Source organism: Polyodon spathula, chromosome 21 (assembly GCF_017654505.1).
Source record: "Polyodon spathula isolate WHYD16114869_AA chromosome 21, ASM1765450v1, whole genome shotgun sequence".
Lineage (NCBI taxonomy): Eukaryota > Metazoa > Chordata > Actinopteri > Acipenseriformes > Polyodontidae > Polyodon > Polyodon spathula.
Window position 1 is genome coordinate 11,068,635 of NC_054554.1, and position 24,652 is coordinate 11,093,286.

Below are 24,652 nucleotides of genomic sequence, written 5' to 3' on the forward strand. Positions count from 1 at the left end.
GTGTGTATTTCCAGAGCTGTCTGCACTTTCCTGGCTCTGATATGCACTGGTAAATTTAACTGTATCAAATTTGAAGCTGTGTAATATCGTGCTTAGCGCTTTAACTACTGATGAGGTGAACAAAACACCTCCGCCAATTATTATTTTTTTACGTCTTGTAATGGAATGGCCCAGTCCCCCCTGCTGCAATGTGAAAGATAGTACGCTCTGCTGGAACAGTTTTTGGAGTGTTGTCATTGATTCAGTAATATAGCAGTACAATCCATAGGGTGTGTGGTGTGTTAGAGAGGGGGGAAGAAAGAGAGAGGGATAGAAAAAAAAAAAAACAGAGAATCGGCGTCCTCAGTTCACTGGCCAGTTACATCCTGTCTCCAGCAAAAAGGGACTTCCCTGCTCCCCCCAGCATTTCCACTTTTCTTGGTATGACCTTATTCAAGAGTGAACATCGCGGCCAGAGACGTGAGTAATACAGCCAGATCTCACTAGGGTCAGACTTTCTGTGAAATCAAGCAGGTCGAAGGAGTGTTCAGGCAGGAGTGGACTGTAGAGAACAGGTGAGAGAAACTAGATCGCAGCAGAGATCACATCAACTTGGGGCATCTGACTGCCAGGGCAATCAGCGTTAGCAGCAGCCAGTAACAGAGTGGTCAGTATTAATGTTTGTGCAGAGACTCAGTCAGATTGCTGTAGAGCAGGGATCAAAACCTCTTAGCGAAGACCCACAGTTTTACAGACTCTGGAGAACGGATCAGGAGGGTTTGGCAGATTGCATTTTGTGAAGGCAGGCAAGTGAGAAACAAAATGACAGTGTGCTGCTGTCGGTTTCAACAAAGCGCTGGTAGTTCAGTGTAGAGCAGGAAAGGGTTGAAATTGAAGAGTCTCCGGCACCATCCGAGGCTGCTGAAGATCGGTCCGGGGAAACGGATTCGAATGCCTGCCAGAGAAACAAACAGTAGTTCGACTCGGATTCAGCTCTGTTTTGTTTGGTAGCTTCTTCATTGTAGCGCCTTGAAGTTGAGTACACATTTAGGGGGAACTTTCTTCTGTGTATGCAAGTCATTTCAATGTTGTTAACCTTAAATATGGCCATGCAAGGTCTAGCAAAGCACACAGTAAATTGATAAGTTATTACTGTATACTTTTTTTTGAAAAATGTAAAAAAATAAAATTCAAATTTCAATTAAGAAAATAAAATGATTAGCAGCCACCAGTTTAGTATTTATAGCAGCATGTGAAGTGTGTCTTAATAATAATAATAATAATAATAATAATAATAATAATAATAATAATAATAATAATATATACCCTCTGTGATTTGTGCTGATGATGGAATCCAATTCAGAATAATTTAAATATAAATTGGGGGGGGGAAAGCAAATTAATTCAAGATTTAATTTAATATACGTTTTCAAACTATAATCTGCACAGCACATAGCCCGATGATAGAATTGATCATACTCAGGGTTCATCAAGCTAGGCGTAGTGAAGGTTATACAAAATTTACTTCGAATCGAAATTGATCATGCTAAACTAATTTTCCTGTAAATCCATTTGAACTAATAGGAAAGAACTCCCATGACTGCATTACGAATGCAAAAGTTAGCTTCGTATTTGGTTGGCACAATGGCTGTTGTGAATTGTAGTGACAGTGCCTTGCTTGCAGGTTGTATTCGGCAGCCACCTGCAAGTGACTGACACGAGTATATTTGCTGTCAGTCAGTACTGTGCTCATTGCAGCTTTATACAGCCCCAGCCTCTGCACTGTGTGACAGTTCCCTGATGCTACTGTACAAACCATGTCTGCAGAAACTCTGAGGGAATTGATTTCTGCAGAACTAGATTGAAAAGTAAGCCTATTGTTGATGGGAAGTAAATTAAATTCTGTTTTTCTGACTGCCTTAACCTGCTAGTGCTACTTTTTCTAATTTTCAAACAAAAATTCATATTCCAAAAGGAACATAATAAATTAAATTACAATGACTATGTCTTTCATGACTGAGTTCCTGTTAGTATTTCTTTTTTTTTTTCTTTTTTTAAAGTGCTATGCGATGTACATTACATTTTGTTGGCGTGTTAGTAAGTGGACATGTTAATTGTAAATGTAACAACAAAATTGTCCCTTGAAATAAAGCCCAACATATTTATTTTATTAGAAAATATTCACTACTTACAAATCCATAAATCAAATGTTTTTTTTGTTTTTTTTGGTCTGTAACACTGTTTTTCATTTCTGGAGAAATTGTGCTAATTTCAGTATGGAGTAAAGAGCTTTGAGCATCTGTCGCGTTGTATCAGGACCATGTCGTCCTGTTTTGGGTTTTTTTTCCACATTGGTTGCTACAGGTTACACATACTTATCAGCAAGGTACTTGTTTAACCTGGTCCATCCTAGTATGTAAACTGTAAACATCAACATTATTTGATCTAAATCAAAACGCAAGTTTGAGCAACACGGCTTTTCAGAATGCAAAAATGGACTGAAGATTCAAGACTGAGTATATATTATTGAAGTAGATTCTGGTTCTTGTGTTGTGACTTTATGCTAATGAAAGGTGAGGGACAATGACAGTAGCTATAGTCAGACAAAGTGCTGCAAGTCACCAAGACAGCTTCCCCTCACAGCTCTGTGAAAGAGCACACCTCAATCCTCCAGCCTGCCATTCTGTTCTGGGTGTCACTCAAACAGAAAAGGCCAGAATATGTGGTTGTTTTGTGTGATCTGAGCCAGAATCAGACCCGGGCCTCTGCAGCGGAGGCATGAGATGGAATAAAAATGAACCAGCTGCACCAAAGAACCTCTCATAGGACAAGTTATTTATCGGCGTGACTTTGAGAATACCAGCCACAGTTAAATCCTGTTTTGTGCAGTTTGATTCTGATTCTGTTATGCCATTACCTCACAATATTTACAGTTGGGGATAATAAACTTGGTACAAACATTATTCAGCATAAGTTATCAGGAGTATCAGATTCTGGGGACATCCATATGTCTCTATGTCACACTTATATTTTTGCATATTTCTGAAGAACAGCTTATCCAATTGTTATATAAACAGCTCATTGCTAATTCGTATTCTGTACTGTTCAGTGCATACTGTTGCTATATGTCACGTTCATCAACTTTTTCCTCCTACTGATAGCTTGAATTTTGAATTGACAGTTGTGGTGGGGGATGTTACTGACATATACTGACTTTACCTTTCAAACAAGGGGGAAAACCTAAAAGCATTTGCAGGGCTGTGCCGTTTGACAATGTTAAGTGTCATTCACACAGTGAATTCAAGCTTTGCGCTGCAGATGAGTTATTGGGGCTATCACTTAATTTGATCAATTATCAAGAACCCCTGTTACTAATTGAGATGCACCTGTATCAGCAAATGTGGATTTGCAATTTGCCTCAGCCCTTGTTTCATCTCGATGGGCTCCTACAACAGCACTATTGTTGAGGCAGGTGCTCAGTGTAGAGGTCTGGCAGTCCTCATTTGTTTTCATGATTGTAGTAATAAGAATCTGCGGTCAGCTCATCACTATAATATTACTTCCACTTTCTGTGTGTTTATCACTTGCGTTTTGCTTGTACATCGTGCTGTCCTCTCCCCCAAAGTAATTATACCTAATCCCCTACTGAATGATTTTCAATGACAGTGCAGTAGTGGCATTACAATGGCTGTGCATTAACTCTGTACTGGCAGTAGCAGCACAAGAGCAAGTATGAGCCGTTATTAGAATGGTACCACAGTGGTACTGGTAGTAAATCAATTGTATTGCCAATGCTTCCAAATGATGTTGTCAGCTAAGGGTTTTGCTATTACACTATGTTGTTGACATTACTATAATGGGACCTCGATTGTTTCATTCTTTTGCTTTTGTCCAATTTGTTCCCAACATGATGAAGAACACACTGTAGTTGGTAAGATTCCATGCAGTTCAGCTGCCTTCTAGCCTGCTCAATGTAGGAGAGTTTCCTGTACATGGCTACATTGGCTAACTTTGACATTGGGTCAACTATTTGGAAACATCGATAAAAGCATTAAAAGAAAATTTGAAGCAATATACTTTAAATTCCCAGAACATCTCTTTCCGTCACCCCCCCAACGAGATTGAGAACCGGAAAATCTGCAAATTCCACACAAACGCACCCCCCTCCCCGTTCATCACAGCCCCTTCACTGGAGAGCGAGTGCTTGGTGCAGTGAGGCAAGGCACTTACAGCAGCTGCACAAATTGTCCTGAAATGAAGGTCTTTCCACAGTGTTAGCTTTCCAACCAGACCGCCCGCACTGCTGAAATGAAACAGCATTCAATAAGAATGGCCCCCCCCCCCCCCAACTTCGTTAATAAAAAACACATACGAAACTTCAGTCATGGGGGAAAAAAAATATATATATATATATATATATATATATATATATATATATATATAATATCATCGTCTTTATAAAATCAACGGTATTAGAAATTGTTTACACTAGACAGTGTATATGTCATCAAATATAATGTAGATCCCAGAGTACAAAATCCAAAATTAGCTGATGGGGGGGGAGGGGGGGAAATTGTGCTTATACTTGTAAGACCCGGTTCTGTTCACTCTTGCTAAGTAACTATTCTGAAACACATGCAGACATTATGATATGTACCACACAGTAAACTATAAGAAAGAGGGTTATGGTCTGTGTCATATAGAGGTTGCACAGTCTATACAACAGGGCTCCAGGGTGCTGTTTTCTTTCCAGAGATGCTTTCACAAGAAGAGCATTACTGCTTATGAAAGTGTGTTGCTGCTATTCAGTTGAAAATAAAGCCAATAATGTGTGCATGAGCGATTAATTTAAGTGTAATGTAGAGAGGGTACAGTGACTGAACACAAGGTTCGCAATCAAACATGTTTGAGTGCAGCGTTCCTCAAGGCCTGGGTAAACATGGGTTACACAGGGACAGGGCTCGTAATCAGTCAGTCAGTCAGTCAGCTTTGAACAGGGGTGATGCAGCTGTTACAGTTTTTCTCTTTGTGACAAGCCTGCTGGTCGATTTCTACCCGTTGGCTTGTCACTCGTTTCCTTAATCAATACCTCCTTGCTGCATTGATCAGTGGCTATAATGGCTGTTGGTCTCACAGGATTACAGACTGTAAGGATTACATTCTCCTCACTTCATAATCCTTTCAGAGATTTCAGCTGATCTCTGTAAGACCTGACAGGACCCCTTTTCAACAGCGATGCAGTAGTTTTCTAATGTCCCTACAGTGCAGCTGTGACCAACAGTTTTGTATCACCTAGAATTTTAGGGTTGATACATTTAAAATATATACAAACATAATTTAGATCTTTTATTTAACATCATGAATCAAAGAAATTGTATTGCAGAAGTCTACCGGAAGCCATAATAGTTGTACAGTATTTCATGTTAGATTTTGAAAATGTCACATTTTTCAATTATTGCCACTTTTTTGTTAAATATACGGAACACTACAAAGCGATATGTAATTCAATATGTTTTTATTATTCAGCAGGTTTCATTCGACTTTATGAAGCAAAATGTGTTTTATAATGCTACCTGTAGGATGATGCAAAATGTTTGGCCATAATTATACAGTAGTCCTGCTAAGATCTCATGTATTTTTCCGCTGGTTTCCATTAGGGCAGTGGTTTTCAACCCTTGTCCTCAAGTAACCCCAAAGGCTGCAATTTGTGTTTCAGCTAGGAACACAGTATTTGTTACACCATACATTGTTTTCTAGTACTCTTAAGACAACACTTATAGACAACCTGAGACTGTAAACAGCGTGAAGCTACAGTGCTTTCCTTATGAAATTTATACTAAAAAAGGCAAAAAATCTATAAGGGTTAGTCTCTAGGGTTTATTAACCATCCCCACACCGCATTACACGTTTAAAAAAAGAAAAGAGAGTTGCTAAAGCGAAAACCTGGACCAATAGAGGTACCGGAGGGAAATGAGTTTGATGTTCTCAACCCAGTGGCCATTAGACCACGAGACAAGTTGTCAATCTCTGCCAAGAAACTGTGAGCTTCATTGAGTATTTACTGCCAGCCTGCTTGAGCTCCCTGTGAAATCGAAGATAGGGGACTTCACACAGCAAGGAAGCAAACCTGCGCTTCCCTGACTGCATGACTCACCGTGCACACCACGTGTCTGTGCTTTAACTGGTTAAACCACTCTGGGGGGGCCCCATGAGAACTTATAGCACGTCTGCGTTAAAAAAACAGGGTAGACAATCCAGATGAGGAGTCTGCCCATGGTTCTGCTGGTGCAATACCCTTGTGTCAGTGTAATAATTGTATTGTAGCTTTACTGGAATGGTATGGATATGGTGGCTGTGTGTAACAAACACATCAGGAAAAAACAATATGAAAAAGCAGAAAGACAGTGTGTGGGGGTGGAGAAGAGGATTAATCCACAGGGTAGGCTGTGCCTGGGAGAGCTGCAGTATCACCAAGCCTGCAAGGGTCATTGTCAGGCTGACAGGCGGATGTGAAAAGGAGCTCCAAGTGCACATGAAGAGAGGCTTGTTAGAGTCGAGCTAGAAGAGGGACATCACAAAGGTCTGTTGCGCTGGGCTGTTGAGTCCTGCACAGAATTGATAAATGGGAGTGTAAAGCAATTAATACCGCAATGGCAGATGGAGGGTAATTAGATGTTAAAATACTTAATTTATCCTTCCCTCCTGTCTCCATATGGTTCTGTAACAGACTAAGGGTCAGCATATTATCTCCTGTTGTGCAACCAGAGTGACTGTGCTTTCACTGAGGAATCCAGGTGCAGGGAGGTGTAATGGTGTAAAGCAAGGACCTCCACAAGGAAAATAACATCATAGTTTGAGGTACCAAAAACTGCATCTCTGGAAGCTGTCTCCTCTTCAGACCTTAGAATGAATGGCACTCCAGACGGGCTGTTATCAGAGCAGTTCAGAGAAGAAGCAGAAAACAGCAAGACTTCACAGAAACAGTCCAAGGGAATAAGATTTACTGTTAGCTCCACAAATGTGCGATACATCTTTATACATGTTGCAGAGAGCACTAGATGACACTAAGAAAGATAGCACAACTTCTGTTGTTACAACAGATGGCTGTTGTTAAATAATGCGTTTAAAAATAAGTAAATAAAACCATTAGAATGTTTTGTCTGTTGTGGCTGCAAAAGATTGACGACTGTTTTCTGGTTTCATCTGTTTCAAGTTTGCAGTTCTTAGTAGAAGTATCAAGATAATGAACTCACTTTTTTATGCAAAGTTTGCTGTTTCTAGGCTTCATTCTGGGCCAGAATTGTACTCCGACTTCAACTGGTCTTGGAATAATCTATACAATTACTGGCTGGGGCAATGTGTGGGTAGCAGGATTTGGCCCCAGAGGATAACACTGCTCTCTTGACAACAGCTCCCTTGAGAAGATGAGGTCCAGTGCAGCCAGGCCTCCCAAGTGGGGTGGCAAGCTTCACCATTGTAAAGCTGCTGGAGGGGAGGTCAGGGTAGCGACAAACATAGAAAACATCTGAATGCTCAGAATGGGTATAAACAGAGGGTTCCAATTAATTTAGTAGACGGGAGCCTTCAATCCGAAATGTAAACACTATCCGAGGCTAACATTGCAGCAAAGCTTTACAACCAGAGACCCTACTCTATACTGTATATGATGATTTCCTAGAGTAGCCTGTATAGCGGTCCATGTAGTACAGCATAATTGCAAAGTCACTTGACCTATTTTACTGCTGGTATGGTAAAACTATTCAATGCAGAACAATGAGACTTAGACAGAGGCACGAAGAATGTTGACTATCACCATAGGGACCTTTTTCTTTGAGATTTACTAGCTTTATTATCACTGACCCCCTTGTTATTGCACTGAGAAACTTTTAGTTCTTTGCTTGTTTAAAAAAAAAAAAAAAAAGCATTAATTTAAAGATAAACTGCTGGCCCTTGAGTATTTGCTGTAGGCATTAGGTAACATGGTCTAATTGCAGCTAGACTATTGGGGACGTTGGAACTACAGCACATGTACCTCAGACTTCACACACTGTCTTTGGAATAGTTAACCACAGAAGCAATGCAAGATCACATAGCTCTCTAATGGAGGCTTCTTCTATTTCAGGTATAAGCATGGCTGGGGAATTCAAGACCAACAGACCCAAGGCTGGACATAAGCGACCAGGCAGTACTGTGTACGGGTGAGTCTGATCACTTATCTAGCGGTTAGTGGGCCCACACACAGACCTAAGCTTTAATCCTACTTTCTTGTGCTTTATTTAAAAAAAAAAAATCTCCTGCCAGCCTTTTGCACTGACCACTAGCCACACTGCCTTCTAGTCCCTCAGCTCTAACCACTAGACCACTGTTTCCTTACCAATCCCTTAGCCGTAACCTCTACAGGGGTGTGCATTTCGTACCGCCTGATGCCCGGGACAACAAGATTTGTACGACGGACAAGTTTTGCTGTTGTACTTTGCCTGTTGGACAAGTAGTTTTTATTTATTTATTTTCCCTATGTTCGTTGTGTTGCTAGAAAGACACTCCAGGTATATTTCTAGAGAGCAATGCAAGTTTCTGTAATACAAATTATATATTGTAACACAACACGGAGGGGGTTAACATCCTCCCTGCATGAAACAGGTATTTGGTTAATTGTTTTATTATTAATTATCCCCTGCACCTGGTGATCATTGTAAATTAGAGCCAGGTGCACAGTATATAAAGAAAGGAAGAAAGTCTGCTCGAGGCTGCTGGTCTGTGCAGAAGCCTGCTTGATAGTGTGCTCAAGTGTATAAAAAGAAAGGTAGTGTAAACCCTTTTGATTTGTAAAACTGTGTCTTGCACAGTGTGTGTGTGTGTGTGTGTGTGTGTGTGTGTGTGTGTGTGTGTGTGTGTGTGTGTATATGTATATATATATATATATATATATATATATATATATATATATATATATATATAGATTAGGGGGATGAGAGGTAGTGGGGACACTACATTTCCCAGAATGCCACGGGAGCGAGCCAGGAGGAGGTACAACTGGCTCTAAGGTTAATAACCTGGGAGAAATGTTCGTTCAGGGCAGTTTCTAGTCTGTGTGAAGAGAGAGGCTGTCACAGTGAAGAGACCTGTGTGGTTGTGGGAAAGGTAGTGTGTGAACTTTTTTGTTTGTGTGTTTAAAATTGTTTTGTTTTAATCACTAATTGGCTGAGCCATCCGATTATATATTTTTTTAGTATATTACTCATTTATTGGAAACTATTGAAACATTAAGAATTACATGTTTATGATAATAGAAATGAAATGCTTATATATGAGATTGTCTGTACAATATTTTATTTTTAAAATAAAATACAGAATGTAAATCTCATTGCAATTTGTTTATGTATTAATGTATTTATGTATTTCTTTTTCAGTGAGAGTAGTGCAGGGAAAGAATGTTTCCATCCTAAGACAAGATGTTAGATGAGGAAAAATAGCTGTAAAATGTTATATATACCCTGTTTAAAAAAAATAAGTATATAATAGAAATAAACAAAATCAGAAACATACTGTGTCTGCAGAATTTGATGGAGCCTACTGTACATATTGCTGCATTTTGGTAGAAAAACAGTAAAACATGCAGAGAAACTTGACAAGTTATACACAAGTCCTTTAAAAATCTGGGGTTCAGGAGTTACAAAACTGAAAGAACATCAAGAAAAATCAGAATTCCACAAAGCAGCAATAGTAGCAATGAATTTGTGTCTGATGCACCAAACTAAAACACCTGTACATCAGGAGGTGAAAGAGTGGGGAGGAAAAACAGGCAGAATCTATTTTTATATTTTAATAACTCCCAAGTATTGCTTATTATAGTTGTACTCTTAGTGTGTTACTTAAATTTACTAGCAAATGTGTTCCAAACTGCACTGAAAGGAACATTTCCTTCAAGCATGTTATAAATTTGTTGAGATGAGATGGAGTCCCAGGGAGCTATTTGTGTATCTTGAAGAATTTCTTGAAGAACCCGTCAAGCTACAAGGTTAGATCTAGGTTAGATACTTTTTTGTGTGCTACGGGGAGGGGGCAAATAGATTTTCCTAGCATTATGTCCTTTGCATAACAATTTTTTTCAGAAATTGCACACCCCTGCTGTAGCTCAACTGCCTGCCTCCTACTCTAAGCTCTTACAATTAGGTCAGACTGCCTCTGTTCCAGTCCTGCATCTGTATGCAATGCCACTGCCTCCCTCCCAGTAGCTCAGCTCTAACCACTAGGCCACTCTCTCTCCCTCAGCCCTAATGACTAGGCCACTGTCTTCGACCCAGTCCCTCAGCTATAATGACTAGGCCACACTGTCTACTCCCAGTACCTCAGCCCTATCGACTAGGCCACACTGTCTACTCCCAGTCCCTCAGCCCTAACAACTAGGCCCTATTGTCTCTCAGTACCTCAGCTCTATGCATTTTGCCACACAGCCATCTCCCCAATGACCAGCCCTCATCTCCCAACCTCCCTAGACGCTCTCAATCAATGATCTAATGCTGTAGCTATGGGCAGTGGCAGAATCCAGCAGCCACTTAACTTGAAGGTCATAGCTCATGGGGAGGTGAGAGCTGAAGCAGTCCAAGCTAATGATAGCACTGTGAGGGTAGGGGCTGAGAAAAACAAGCAGCCACCTGCAGCTCACTCTGTAACCACCTGCTTCAGTCTCCAGGGATTCCCTCCTGGCAAGAGGTACCAACTAATGCAGAGCAAGTCCACCCACATTGTGGCAGTAACAGCAACCAGCCTTGTTGTTCTCTCTTGCTTTACTGTTTCTAATACCGTCTTGCATTCAGATTTGCTGCCTGCAGTGGGCTGTTGTTATGATACAACAAGCAGACACAGAGTAGGCTGAAGATTTCAAAGCTGTTAGCTCTCTCTTTCTCCTCAGTTACTGATCTTCCAGTAAGGATTTCTACTTAATCTGGGAGCACTAATGCATATTTCTTTATATCTTTAACACACCTGAGATTCTGTAGTTTAATACAGAAGCGACCAGAGAGGCAAGCTTTTTAGACAGAACATTGTTGTTAGGATTTCCATATCGGCTAGTTTATCATTTACAGATTTTATTTCTAAACACCAGTATTGTCAAATTAAATTCCTCGACAATAGGCATTCCTCCCCTTAGAACAGTTTACTACTATAATTTTGCAGTATTCCCATGTTTTTCCCAAACTATACATTTACCATAACTTACCATTGTTTGCCATTTTTTAAAATATTTGTATGTGCTTTAACGTACCTCCTTTGAGTTTTACAATGATAACCTAGGCTTTACCACACATTTGCAATCTGTTTTACATTTCACAGTATAGTCTCTTTGATTTTAAAATAAGTGAGCATAAATCTGAATTTATAAATCAGAACCTTGATTTATAACTCAGATTTGTACATTTTGTAATTCACAAAATTATAATATATACCACGACAGATTTGTATAAATTTAGCATATCATAAAAAATTGCATGCTTAATCTGAGGCAATGTTTTTTTTAAACATCACTGCACAGAGCTTTCCCTGTGCAAGTTCGTTTAATACACAAGCATTGAATCTGTCTAAAAAAAACTCTCCCATCTGGAAAGTCTTCATCTTCCATTGTCAGTTTCAAAAGATTTTCTCTTGCTCAACATGTATTTATCAGTCTTGCACTAGTCTTCAACAAGTATAATAAGAGAGCAATCAGTAGCATCAAGCACATTTGATGCCCGGGCTGTTTCATGGAAATCTTGTTTAGTTGGGATTTTGACAGCTGCATGAGCTGTGGATGGTGTGATATGTGTTTTCTTCCTTGACACTGGCCCATTGCATCTTGACCTTGTGGGCTGAATTATACCAGTAGTGGCTGGCAGGTGTTTGAATGATAATGATATAAAAGAAATGCTGAGAACAGTGGGTGGGAACTGAATTCCCCTTGGATGTGTGGATAAAAATATCACTATATTGCATACGGGAACAGTATTCACAGTCTTGCCCCTCCGTCTCACTAGACTGAAAAGATTGTGCCACATGTTGAAAATCAATTCAAGGCTTTACAGACAGCTAAGAAGTAACTCTGATCTTGGTATTCCCATCACTTTGTAGATCTCGCAGTGCCTTGTGTGAAGGAGACACACATTATGTAGAACATGTAATTGATTTTTAATGGGCATTTTTTCATACCATTTGTAAGCAGCAAAACTCAAATATATCTTTCACTCTTTTCCATGCTGTACTTCCCGGTGAAGGAATGCATTTGACATGCGAGTTGCTTCTGGGAGTCCTTGTAGGGAAAACACTTTCAGTGTTGAGTACACCATTGAAGACTGTAAGGAAGTTTTAATAAAAAACATTGCTTCAAATGAATTGCCTTTAAAAAAAAAATCAAATTTACCTTTACCAGCTATATATATATATCACACACACACACACACACACACACACAGTACTATGCAAAAGTTTTAGGCAGGTGTGAAAAAATGTAAAATAAGAATGCGTTCAAAAATAGACATGTTAATAGTTTATATTTACCAATTAACAAAATGCAAATTGAGTGAACAGAAGAAAAATCTACATCAAATCAATATTTGGTGTGACTACCCTTTGCCTTCAAAACAGCATCAATTCTTCTAGGTACACTTGCACACAGTCAGGGATTTTGTAGGCATATAGTCGGGTGTATGATTAAACAATTATACCAAACAGGTGCTAATGATCATCAATTCAGTATGTAGGTTGAAACACAATCATTAACCGCAACAGAAACAGCTGTGTAGGAGGAATAAAACTGCGTGAGGAACAGCCAAACTCAGCTAACAAGGTGAGGTTGCTGAAGACAGTTTACTGTCAAAAGTCATACACCATGGCAAGACTGAGCACAGCAACAAGACACAAGGTAGTTATACTGCATCAGCAAGGTCTCTCCCAGGCAGAAATTTCAAGGTAGACAGGGATTTCCAGATATGCTGTCCAAGCTCTTTTGAAGAAGCACAAAGAAACAGGTAATGTTGAGGACCGTAGACGCAGTGATCGGCCAAGGAAACTTCAGCAGATGAAAGACACATCATGCTTACTTCCCTTCATAATCGGAAGATGTCCAGCAATGCCATTAGCTCATAATTGGCAGAAAACAGTGGGACCCTGGTACACCCACCTACTGGCTGGAGTAGTCTGGTCAGGTGGCCTTCATGGAAGACTTGCGGCCAAAAAGCCATACCTCCAACGTGGAAACAAGGCCAAGCGACTCAACTATGCACGAAAACACAGGAACTGGGGTGCAGAAAAATGGCAGCAGGTGCTCTGGACTGATGAGTCAAAATTTAAAATATTTGGCTGTAAAAGGGCTGCAGAGCGGTACACGAATGAGTGTCTGCAGGCAACTGTGAAGCATGGTGGAGGTTCCTTGCAAGTTTGGGGCTGCATTTCTGCAAAGGGAGTTGGGGATTTGGTCAAAATTAATGGTCTCCTCAATGCTGAGAAGTACAGGCAGATACTTATCCATCATGCAATACCATCAGGGAGGCATCTGATTGGCCCGAAATTTATTCTGCAGCATGACAACGACCCCAAAAATACAGCGAAAGTCATTAAGAACTATCTTCAGCGTAAAGAAGAACAAGGAGTCCTGGAAGTGATGGCATGGCCCCCACAGAGCCCTGATCTCAACATCATCGAGCCTGTCTGGGATTACATGAAGAGAGAGAAGCAACTCAGGCCCCCTAAATCCACAACAGATCTGTGGTAGTTCTCCAAGATGTTTGGGCTAACCTATCTGCCAAGTTCCTTCAAAAACTGTGTGCAAGTGTACCTAGAAGAATTGATGCTGTTTTGAAGGCAAACGGTGGTGGTCACACCAAATATGGATTGGATTTAGATTTTTCTTCTGTTCACTCACTTTGCATTTAGTTAATTGATAAATACAATCTATTAACATGTCTATTTTTGAAAGCATTCTTACTTTACAGCATTTTTGCACACCTGACTAAAACATAATATATATATAAATGAATGAATGAATGAATTAAGTTTTGGCAATAAATATTTGGTAGGATTTGCTGGAATGGCTTTGTTAGCACCATGTACGCCAAGTCAAGACAACAAGTTTTTTTCTACTTGGCTTTAAGAACTATACATTATGAAGCCACTCTCAACCAATCAAAATCCAGATTTCAGAATATTCCAGTACATCTCATCAGTATCATCTCATGCATGGTAGAATACCAACTGACACAAATTCTAAAGACATGGATAACGACATTAACTATGTAGGATTTATTAAAATATGTGTTTTTAGCTATACATTCAAAAAAAATGTTTGGTTTACTGTGTTTGCAGAGTATAGATTGGAAATTAAATTGGTATTCAATTGAGATGTAAAATAATCCTGTTTGTTTGTATTGCTTGAAGAAAGTGACAGTAAAATACACTTAGCATTCATTGGAAGACGCAGGAACAAGAGTGCAGTAAGAGTGTGTTTCTCCTTATTGTTTTAGTGTTAGAAATATGACTTTCAACACAAACTTTGACTTCAAATATTTTAAGTGTGCAACACATTGCTGAAGTAAAAAGAAAGGCTCATTAAGTCAATCTGGCTGTTAATCGATTTTTTAAAGTCGGCACATGTGCCATTTTTAAGGCAAGTCGTTTGGGTAGGAATATACGTCAGCACATATATTCCTGCAGGTATTATTACAGTTTAAATGAAGAGCATTCCCAGCAGCAGAACAGCAACAGAAAGCATGCACTGTTCTTGCTGAGTCCTTTTAAACCTTTGTCTGTTTTCAGCTAGGTGGTTGAGAAAGCTATGCCAGGGTTTAATTGTTTTATTTGGCAAAAAATGTATTTCTTGCCAAGTTTTTTTTTCTGTGAATTATGAACAAGATAATATAGCTGTTTTGTTTCTTAGATGCCTACTTTAAGTGATAGTTAAAGGGTTAATGTTTATGTTACTACAGTGGAAGGATATGCAGATTTGTGATTTTACCCTCCTGTATGTCATACCTCAGCTGTAGTAATAGAAGCTCAGAAGAAAGTCAGGTGCTTTACATTGTCCTTTTTATAGAATGCTACTTGCAGTAAGAGATGCCCTTGTGTTTGCAACAAAAGGGTCTTTTATTTAAAGGTCTATTTGGTCTAACATTAGTCTAGTGGCCCCTGCTTTTTTTTTTATCCGTGATGCACCTTTGGCCCAGGTGATTTATGACTGACTGTGTTTTAAACAATTTAAGAGACGGAAATCTATCTTTTTATTTTTACCACAATACGTTTCTTGTAAACACTGCAGGATGTTCTGTAACTCTTATCTAGTAACTCTAGTGAGGATTTAGCAGAAGTTGCTTAATTTGGAAAGACGTTTGCTAAATTGGCAATGCTGAATGCACCACAGGTGGCTGGCAGGTTTTTGAAAATTGCAAAAAAATTATGTGTTTGCTTTGGCGGGGGATTCTGGAGAGGTTTTAGGGGTAAGTGGGATTTCAGTATTCGACTGCTCTCTCACCAAGAGGGTGAAGTTTCCCGCTGAGCCTCTGTAATAATCCACTGATTGAAATTACTGATGAATTCCAAGAGTGCCCACAGAACGCTGATCCCTGCTGTGCAGTAATCTAGTTTCTGCTAATCGGATGTGTAGCGGTCCTACTAATTGTACATTGTTCCAAACCATGAAAATGCTAAAATAGGAAAACGTGCTCACTCATTAAGCTTATACGAATCCCATTTCTGTCTCTGAGAGTTTGTTTAGCAAAAGGTAGACGATGCAGATGTACTGCACACCTTTGTAAAACACTGATTGTGTTTTACATATTGTTTTATTAACAACAATGTGGGAAAAAGAAAAAAAATTAATATATATATAATATATCTAATTATATTATATCTATATATCTATATATATTATATAATATATATATATATATATATATATATATATATATATATATATATATATATACATATATATATATATATATATATATATTATATATATATATATATAGATATATATATATATATATATATATATATATATATATATATCTATATATATATATATATATATATATATATATATATATATATATATATATATATATATAGATATATCACTAGATATATATATATATATGAGTGAGCTTTTAGCCTGACAGGAAGTACACAGTAAAACAAAATAAAACGCAGATAAATAAACACTCATTGGGTGTAACCTGGCTCACTTTAATTCCTTAACTAAATGAATAAATCTACAAAACAAATGGTACAGACCGGTGGATACAACACCCGGAGTCCCACTGGTAAGTAAAACTCCCAGACCCCCACAGTCTATAGATTTCTGGGTTGAGGAATGTTCTGCTTTTACTCACAGTTCATTTCCTTTCTTTTTTTTGAGGTGTTCAAGTCATGCAGGTAAGTTATTGGAATAGTATACTGCAGTGTGGTGATTCACAAGGAAGAACAGGTAGGTATGGGTTGCCCTCTGCTGGAGCCACAGGGATTCACAGGTGGTGGTACATTACAAGTAAGTTGGTTGCACCGTGGCGCCCCCTTTTGGTACTTGGAGGATCCGCAAGGCAAGGGTCAGAAAGCGGTTCTGACACTGCCCCCGTGGGAAACTCATGGGTACTGCAGTCCCTTGTTGTGCTAATCAACAGTCCCTGTGGGTCTGTACTGGTGGGAACCAGTAGTTTGTTTAATAAAGTGACTTTTTTCACACCACTCTTGCTGGCGTCTTTGTATCTCCTCGTTTACACACCGGGTCATCTCAGTACCGTTCCTGGGTTTCTTTTGTCGCACAGGCGAACCCAGTCCCGCACCCAAGGGTAATAAAGTCCTAGACACGGGTAAAACAAATGCAAGGTTTGTAAAACACACACAGTCCAAATCCCTACTCAAGCACCTGCCCATATAAAGAGCGCTTTCGGCTTTGTTTCAAATTGCAGCGTTTACACTCACTCGCTGCTAAAATATAACTCTTAACACACTTCCTTACACAAAATACACAAATACTTTTGTGGAGGTGTCACATAACCCTATATGTAGTTGTTCCAACTCAAAGGTCCAGAGTTTTCTTTGTTTGCCACACAGCAGGTTTTACCATGCCAAACCACCACCATTTGTTCCACTGACTTCCTCCTTTTGTCCCCAGGTTACCCCGCCGTTTACTCTAGCCGGAGCTAAGGATCCTGGGGGTTGTATTTCTTATGTGTGTCAGCAATTTTCTTAAAGGGCTGGTAGCCAATTTATCACACACACTATATATATATATATATATATATATATATATATATATATATATATATATATATATATATATATATATATATATATATATATATATATATATCTACACAGTGCCTTGCAAAAGTATTCAGACCCCTGACCAATTCTCTCATATTACTGAATTACGAATGGTACATTGAAATTTCGTTCTGTTCGATATTTTATTTTTAAACACTGAAACTCAAAATCAATTATTGTAAGGTGACATTGGTTTTATGTTGGGAAATATTTTTAAGAAAAATAAAAAACTGAAATATCTTGCTTGCATAAGTATTCAACCCCTGTGCTGTGGAAGCTCCCAGTTTGCACCGATGAAAGAAATTGCCCTAACGAGGACACAGTTACCTTACCATTGGCCTCCACCTGTGAACCATTAAAGTTGCTGTCACATTTTCTGGATAAATCCATCATTGGTAAGGCTGTGAATCTGAAGGAAAATGAAGACCAAAGAGAATTCTACAGAAGTTAGAGATAAAGTAATACAAATGCATAGATTAGGGAAAGGGTACAAAATAATATCCAAGTGTTTGGATATCCCAGTGAGCACAGTTGGATCAATAATCAGGAAGTGGAATCAGGATACCACCCAGGCACTGCCAAGAAAAGGCCATCCCTCAAAACTCAGCGCTCAAACAAGAAGGAGACTTGTGAGAGAGGCCAACAATTACTTTGAAGGAGCTACAGAATTCAGTGGCTGGGAGTGGAGTAACGGTGCACCAGTCAACCATATCAAGAGCTCTGCATAACACTGGCCTGTATGGGAGGGTGGCAAGAAAGAAGCCATTACCCAAAAAGTACCATCTGAAAGCACTTCTGGAGTTTGCCAGAAAGCATGAGAGTGACCCAGCTGCGATGTGGGAAAAGGTTTTGTGGTCAGATGAGACCAAGATAGAGCTTTTTGGCCCAAACTCAAAGCGCAATGCGTGGCGCAAACCTAACACTGCCCATGCCTCAAGACACACCATCCCTACAGTGAAGTATGGTGGTGGCAGCATCATGCTGTGGAGATGCTTCTCATCAGCAGGGACTGGGCATCTTGTTACAATTGAAGGAAGAATGGATGGAGCAAAATACAGGAAAATACTGCAAGAGAATCTGCTTCAGTCCGCTAAAAAACTGAATCTTGGGAGGAAATTCACCTTTCAGCAGGACAATGATCACAAGCACAAGGCCAAAGCCACACTGGAGTTGCTCAAGAACAAAAAGGTGAATGACCTACAGTGGCCCAGTCAAAGTCCTGATCTCAATCCCATTGAGAGTCTGTGGCACTATTTGAAAATTGCGGTCCACAAGCGTCGTCCAACCAACCTGAACAACCTGGAGCAAATCTGCCAAGAAGAATGGGCCAAAATCACTCCGACACTGTGTGCAAAGCTGGTACATACTTACCCCAAAAGACTTAAAGCTGTTATTGCAGCGAAAGGTGGCTCTACCAAATATTAATGTGTGGGGGTTGAATACTTATGCAAGCAAGATATTTCAGTTTTTTATTTTTCTTAAAAAATATTTCCCAACATAAAACCAATGTCACCTTACAATAATTGATTCTGAGTTTCAGTGTTTAAAAATAAAATATCAAACAGAACGAAATTTCAATGTACCATTTGTAATTCGGTAATATGAGAGAATTGGTCAGGGGTCTGAATACTTTTGCAAAGCACTGTATGTATATACACACACACATATATACCTGCTGTGTACTTGTATTCATTACATAGGTCTCAAGTGCATTTTGGAAGAGACGCATTATAGTGAACCTGTATTTTCATGTAAACACATGTCTGATATTACACTATGTTAAATAATGCTGTGTTTGCAAGCCATGCTATAAGACAGTGTTGCACTTCCTTGTTCATTTCACCCAGAGAGTCCCCACCTTTACAATGGCTTTTCCCCTGTTATAAACCAACCAGCTGTTTCCCATATTGAGTGACAAGCTTTCACATAGAAGACACTGCTGAGGTGAAATGAACCAAAAAGTGTTCCAAAGAACTCCAGAGAGCAAGGTGTGGAAACTGAGAACTTTCTTTAACCTTATGGAGAAAAAGATTTGTTTTGTAAACTGTTTTAATTAACCTGTCACCAAGAAGACTGGATATTTGTGGCTACATAAAGTGTCTGTTTAATTAATAAAAATCAAACTCTTTGATAGACTAGCTGGTCACTACAGGCTACCTTAAGCATTTACTGTAGAAACAAACAGAAGAGTATCTTCCCAGACTTGTGTTTATCTGTATGTGGAATTGGAAACTTGTTTTTATAGTCATTTTTCTCTTTCTTTGTTCAAATCGCTATCGGAGAAAAACAGAGCAGGGTGCAACTGGCTTCAGGCAGTAAAAAATCAATCTCAAATTGATCTAACGATTCCCCCCTTCCAGGCATTAAGAATCAATCTCAAATTGATCTCTCTGCCAGGGACTGGGGGAAAACTAGCAACGGACCTTATCAAAAAATATTGCAGAGCTGGGAATATTTGACAGGGAAACTTATCAAACCAGCGCTGTGGAAAGCAGGCCGCCTGCAGCCTGTCTGCAGTTCAAAACTACCCCCCCCCTCCCCCCAGGTTCCTCTGTAATCAGCATCTTAGTACTGGAGCAGGGTTAGGGTTAGGGTTAGATTTGGTTCAATCTGAAATGTTGCTAAAACGTTCACATTTAAAAGGGTCAAGTTTTATTACAGAATCAAGGTGGCTTCATATAGGGGAGGGGGTGGGGGCAAAAAGTACGTGTTAATTATTCTTTTTATTGTTATTATTGTTGTTGTTGTTGTTGTTAATAAGGAGAATCATAATAATCATGATAATAAGTGTGTAGCATATTATAGCTACCCGTAAGTGTGATTGGGAAATAGTACCATGTGTAGTTTGAATGAAGATAAGTGACAATTCATGAGTTCTTCGTTTTTTTACATTTTTTTTTATTTTAACAAAATTAATTAAATTAACTTTAATGCTAACATTTCTAGGCTGTTATTGGTTTACCAATCAAGTAACGTTTAATGACTGTCACACTTTTAATTCATATAATCATATAGAAAAGAAATTGCCTTTTAAATAACTTGTGCAGTTCCTAAGCATTTTAAACAATGTAATAGCAATATATTGTAAATTACCATTACACTATGACTGTCAATATATTATTACTTGTTTTAGCCCGTTTATGAAAAGCTGTAATTATCTGTTTATTGTCCAGTTTTTTGTCACCCAAAATGACTGAAAGCTGTAAAGTATTGTTAAAACTTGAGAAAAATTTGAGGAAAAAAATTATACCACCAACTACTACAATATACTAATATATATCTTAGGAAAAAAGAGGCCCCCTCCATGGAACCTCTATAATTTGACTCCGGTGGCACACATTGAGAAAAACAGAACCTGGGCCTTCAGTAATGAATGTCTATTGCCTGGTGTGCTTGACAGCCAGGTTACACCATGATATACAAGGTGTGATTGATCTTGCTCACCCCTATTGATCCGCACCCTCCCTGCCAGTCCCTCACCTTCCCACACCTCATAAAGCATCCTTCATCGTCCCATCGAGGGCTGTGACACTGCACTCCATGCCATTAAACACAATTTACTCCATTGAAAATCAGTGCTGGCTGCTGACAAATAGGACACACACACACACATTCCAACTAGGGCTCTAACTTCATTACTCTACAGGTAATGAGGCGAAACCTCTACCCACACACTGTATACTGAAATCCAACGGTCTGTTCAGCCGACTGGAGCTGTAGCCAATCAAAATAGAGTAAAGAAGCGCCAGATACATTAACCCACCTACAGCCAGTCATGTTCGTGCTATCACACCGTGCTCAAAGCAACACGTGAATAGATAGGGCAGTTTTAGAGTGATGTTGATGATGTCATTACGGTTTATTCAATATATCCACTCAAATGTAAGCAGTGTACTACTAAACTGGTCGGGTTTCTTGAAATGAAGGCTTCCTAAGGAAGACGTTGCTTGTTAAAAGTTGGTAAAAATTGTTCTAATACCATTTTTGGAACAGATGATTTAAAAAATAAAATCATAAAAAAAAGAATAAATTAAATGATGATACCGAGCTGAATTTTGAGTTTTAAAAACTTTTGTTTTACTAGCTGTGTTCTTGGACATCCTCCAGCCTCTTAATGATATCTTCCTTGCGAGTTGTCTGTGAGGTGTGCTGAACAAATGGCAGGGCTGTCAATCACCTCCTCACAGGACCACTCGCACTCAAAGCAAATAAGGATTTTTATAGAGCAATTACATTTTCGCAGAGAGATTTGTACATTTTCCAAAACAAAGAAAGATTAATACTAATGTAATTTAAAATGTATATGCTGTACTGTATGAGAAAATATTTGTAAAATGTTTATTCTGTACAGCATGTTAGCTTTAAACCAGTGGTGCACAACTCTGTTCTGGGGGGCCGGTGTCTCTGCAGGTTTTTATTCTAACTGTTTTTACTCTAAAGTACTTTACTGGACCTTATTAGAAGTTTAATTGGTCCAATTAACCAATTTAGGGTATGGTTAGAACAAAAACCAGGAGGGACACTGGCACCAATGCTCTAAACTTATAAAAAATACTTTAAAACACACACTTTAGGAATCAAGTTACAAAAGTGCTTTTGTGGTGTAACCGGGCTGTCCTACAGTATTAAAGAGGTACAAAGTAGGACAATGTCACCATAAAGAAAGTACTGTGCTGTTTTTTCCCTTAAAATTATATACTTTTTAGTAAAAAAAAAAAAAAAAAAAAAAAAAAATATACTATTACTTTGTGAGAAAAAATCTCTCTCTCTCTCTCTCTCTCTCTCTCTCTCTCTCTCTCTCTCTCTCTCTCTCTCTATATATATATATATATATATATATATATATATATATATATATATATATAGGGCAGTGAAAAAGTATTTACCCCCTGACTGATTTTTGTACATTTGCACATTTTTCACATTGAATTTGGTCAGATCTTTTTGTGGTTTGTAGTAGTATATAAAGTTTGGTGCTTCTTTCATTTGATTGGTGTGCAAGGTAATCAAACATGCAATTTTCAGGTGTGAAAAAGTTATTGCCTCCGTAGTTAACTCAGCTGTTTGAATACTTTGGTTAACAATCAGGCCTGATTTAGGCCAGCCCTGCCCAATATAAATCTGACTAACTTTGGCCCTTACCATCAGAGTGAAGTTGTCAGCACACAGGTTCTTGAGGCACATCATGCCATGATCAAAAGAAATTCCTGAAGACCTCCGGAAAAAAGTTGTTGATGCCTATCGGTCTGGAAAGGGTTACCAAGCCATTTCTAAGGCTCTGGGCCTCTACCAAACCAAGGTCAGAGTTCTGGAACAATGTTCTATGGACAGACGAGTCAAAAGTGGAACTTTTTGGCCAACATGGGCCCCGTTATGTCTTGTCAAAAATTAAACACTGCATTCCACAGTAAGAACTACATACCAACAGTCAAGCATGGCGGTGGTAGTGTCATGATTTAGGGAAGCTTTGCTGCATCAGGACCTGGACGACTTGCCATCATTGAAGGAGATACAAATTCTGCTCTGTATCAGAGAATTCTACAGGAGAATGTCAGTCCATCCGTCCGTGAGCTGAAGCTGAAGCTGAAGCGCAGCTGGGTCATGCAGCAAGACAATGATCCGAAACACACAAGCAAGTCTACATCAGAATGGTTGAAGAACAAGAAATTTAAAGTTTTGGAATGGCCTAGTCAAAGTCCAGACCTAAACCCCATTGAGAAGTTGTGGCAGGACCTGAAACGAGCAGTTTATGCTCGAAAACCCACAAATGTCACTGAGTTTAAGCAGTTCTGCATGAAGGAGCAGGCCAAAATTCCTCCACGGTGCTGTGAGAGACTACAGGAAGTGTTTGGTTGCAGTTATTGCTAGTAAAGGTGGCGTAACCAGTTATTGAGTCCAAGGGGACGATTTACTTTTTCACATGGGTATTGGGTGTTGCATAACTTTCTTTAATAAACAAATAAAATAAGTATCAAAATGTTGTGTTATTTGTTCACTCAGGGTCCCTTTTATCTAATATTAGATTTTGGTTGAAGATCTGATAACATTCAGTGTCAGAAATATGCAAAAATGCAGAAACTCAGACGGAGCAAATACTTTTTCACGGCACTGTGTGTGTGTGAGTGTGTGTGTATGTGTATATATATACATTACCGTTCAAAAGTTTGGGGTCACTTAGAAATTTCCTTGTTTTCCATGAAAACATACATGAAATGAGTTTGAATAGGAAATACAGCAAAATGAATAGGAAATATAGTCATAGACAAGGTTAGAAATAATGATTTTTAATTGAAATAATAATTGTGTCCTTTAAACTTTGCTTTCGTCAAAGAATCCTCCATTTGCAGCAATTACAGCCTTGCAGATCTTTGGCATTCTAGTTGTCAGTTTGTTGAGGTAATCTGAAAAGATTTCACCCCATGCTTCCTGAAGCACCTCCCACAAGTTGGATTGGCTTGATGGGCACTTCTTACGTACCTTCCGGTCAAGCTGCTCCCACAACAGCTCAATAGGGTTGAGATCCGGTGACTGTGCTGGCCACTCCATTATAGACAGAATACCAGCTGACTGCTTCTTCCCTAAATAGTTCTTGCATAGTTTGGAGCTGTGCTTTGGGTCATTGTCCTGTTGTAGGAGGAAATTGGCTCCAATCAAGAGCCGTCCACAGGGTATGGCATGGCGTTGCAAAATGAAGTGAAAGCCTTCCTTCTTCAAGATCCCTTTTACCCTGTACAAATCTCCCACTTTACCACCACCAAAGCACCCCCAGACCATCACATTGCCTCCACCATGCTTGGCAGATAGCGTCAAGCACTCCTCCAGCATCTTTTCGTTTGGTCTGCGTCTCACGAATGTTCTTTGTGATCAGAACACCTCAAACATAGATTCGTCTGTCCATAACACTTTTTTCCACTCTTCCTCTGTCCAGTGTCTGTGTTCTTTTGCCCATCTTAATCTTTTCTTTTTATTGGCCAGTCTGAGATATGGCTTTTTCTTTGCAACTCTGCCTAGAAGGCCAGCATCCCGGAGTTGCCTCTTCACTGTTGATGGTGAGACTGGTGTTTTGCGGGTACTATTTAATGAAGCTGCCATTTGAGGACCTGTGAGGCATCTGTTTCTCAAACTAGACACTCTAATGTATTCGTCCTTGTGGCAGAGTGGTTTGTAGTGCTCCGGTGTATAGGTGAGTTGAGGTGCTCCAACAAAGGACAAACACAAAGTCTACCGGTCAGGTTTCTTTTAATGCCCTTTTTAAACCGGGTTTCAAATAATAAAGCTGGCTCTACCCAGCAATGGGTATTGCCAGTGAAAACTGGACCCAAAATAATAAAGCTGGTTCTACCCAGCAATGGGTATTACCAGCTACAAAACAAAGGGGTTG

The 24,652-nt window shown here is 39.2% G+C and overlaps 1 protein-coding gene across 4 annotated transcripts in view; it reads left to right on the top strand.

Annotated features, from left to right (window-relative positions):
* The first annotated feature begins 233 nt into the window (after window positions 1–233).
* The window catches only part of LOC121296646 (RNA-binding Raly-like protein), a 76,678-nt gene continuing 52,259 nt past the window's right edge, over window positions 234–24,652 (top strand). For 2 of the 4 annotated variants that reach the window (XR_005947081.1, XM_041222405.1), the window contains exons 1-2: window positions 234–459; window positions 8,102–8,177. Coding sequence is in view for 3 of the 4 variants with exons in the window: in XM_041222405.1 (XP_041078339.1) it covers window positions 423–459; window positions 8,102–8,177 (113 nt within the window). In the remaining variant the exon portion in view is untranslated. The other 2 variants (XM_041222403.1, XM_041222404.1) reach the window with 2 other exon arrangements.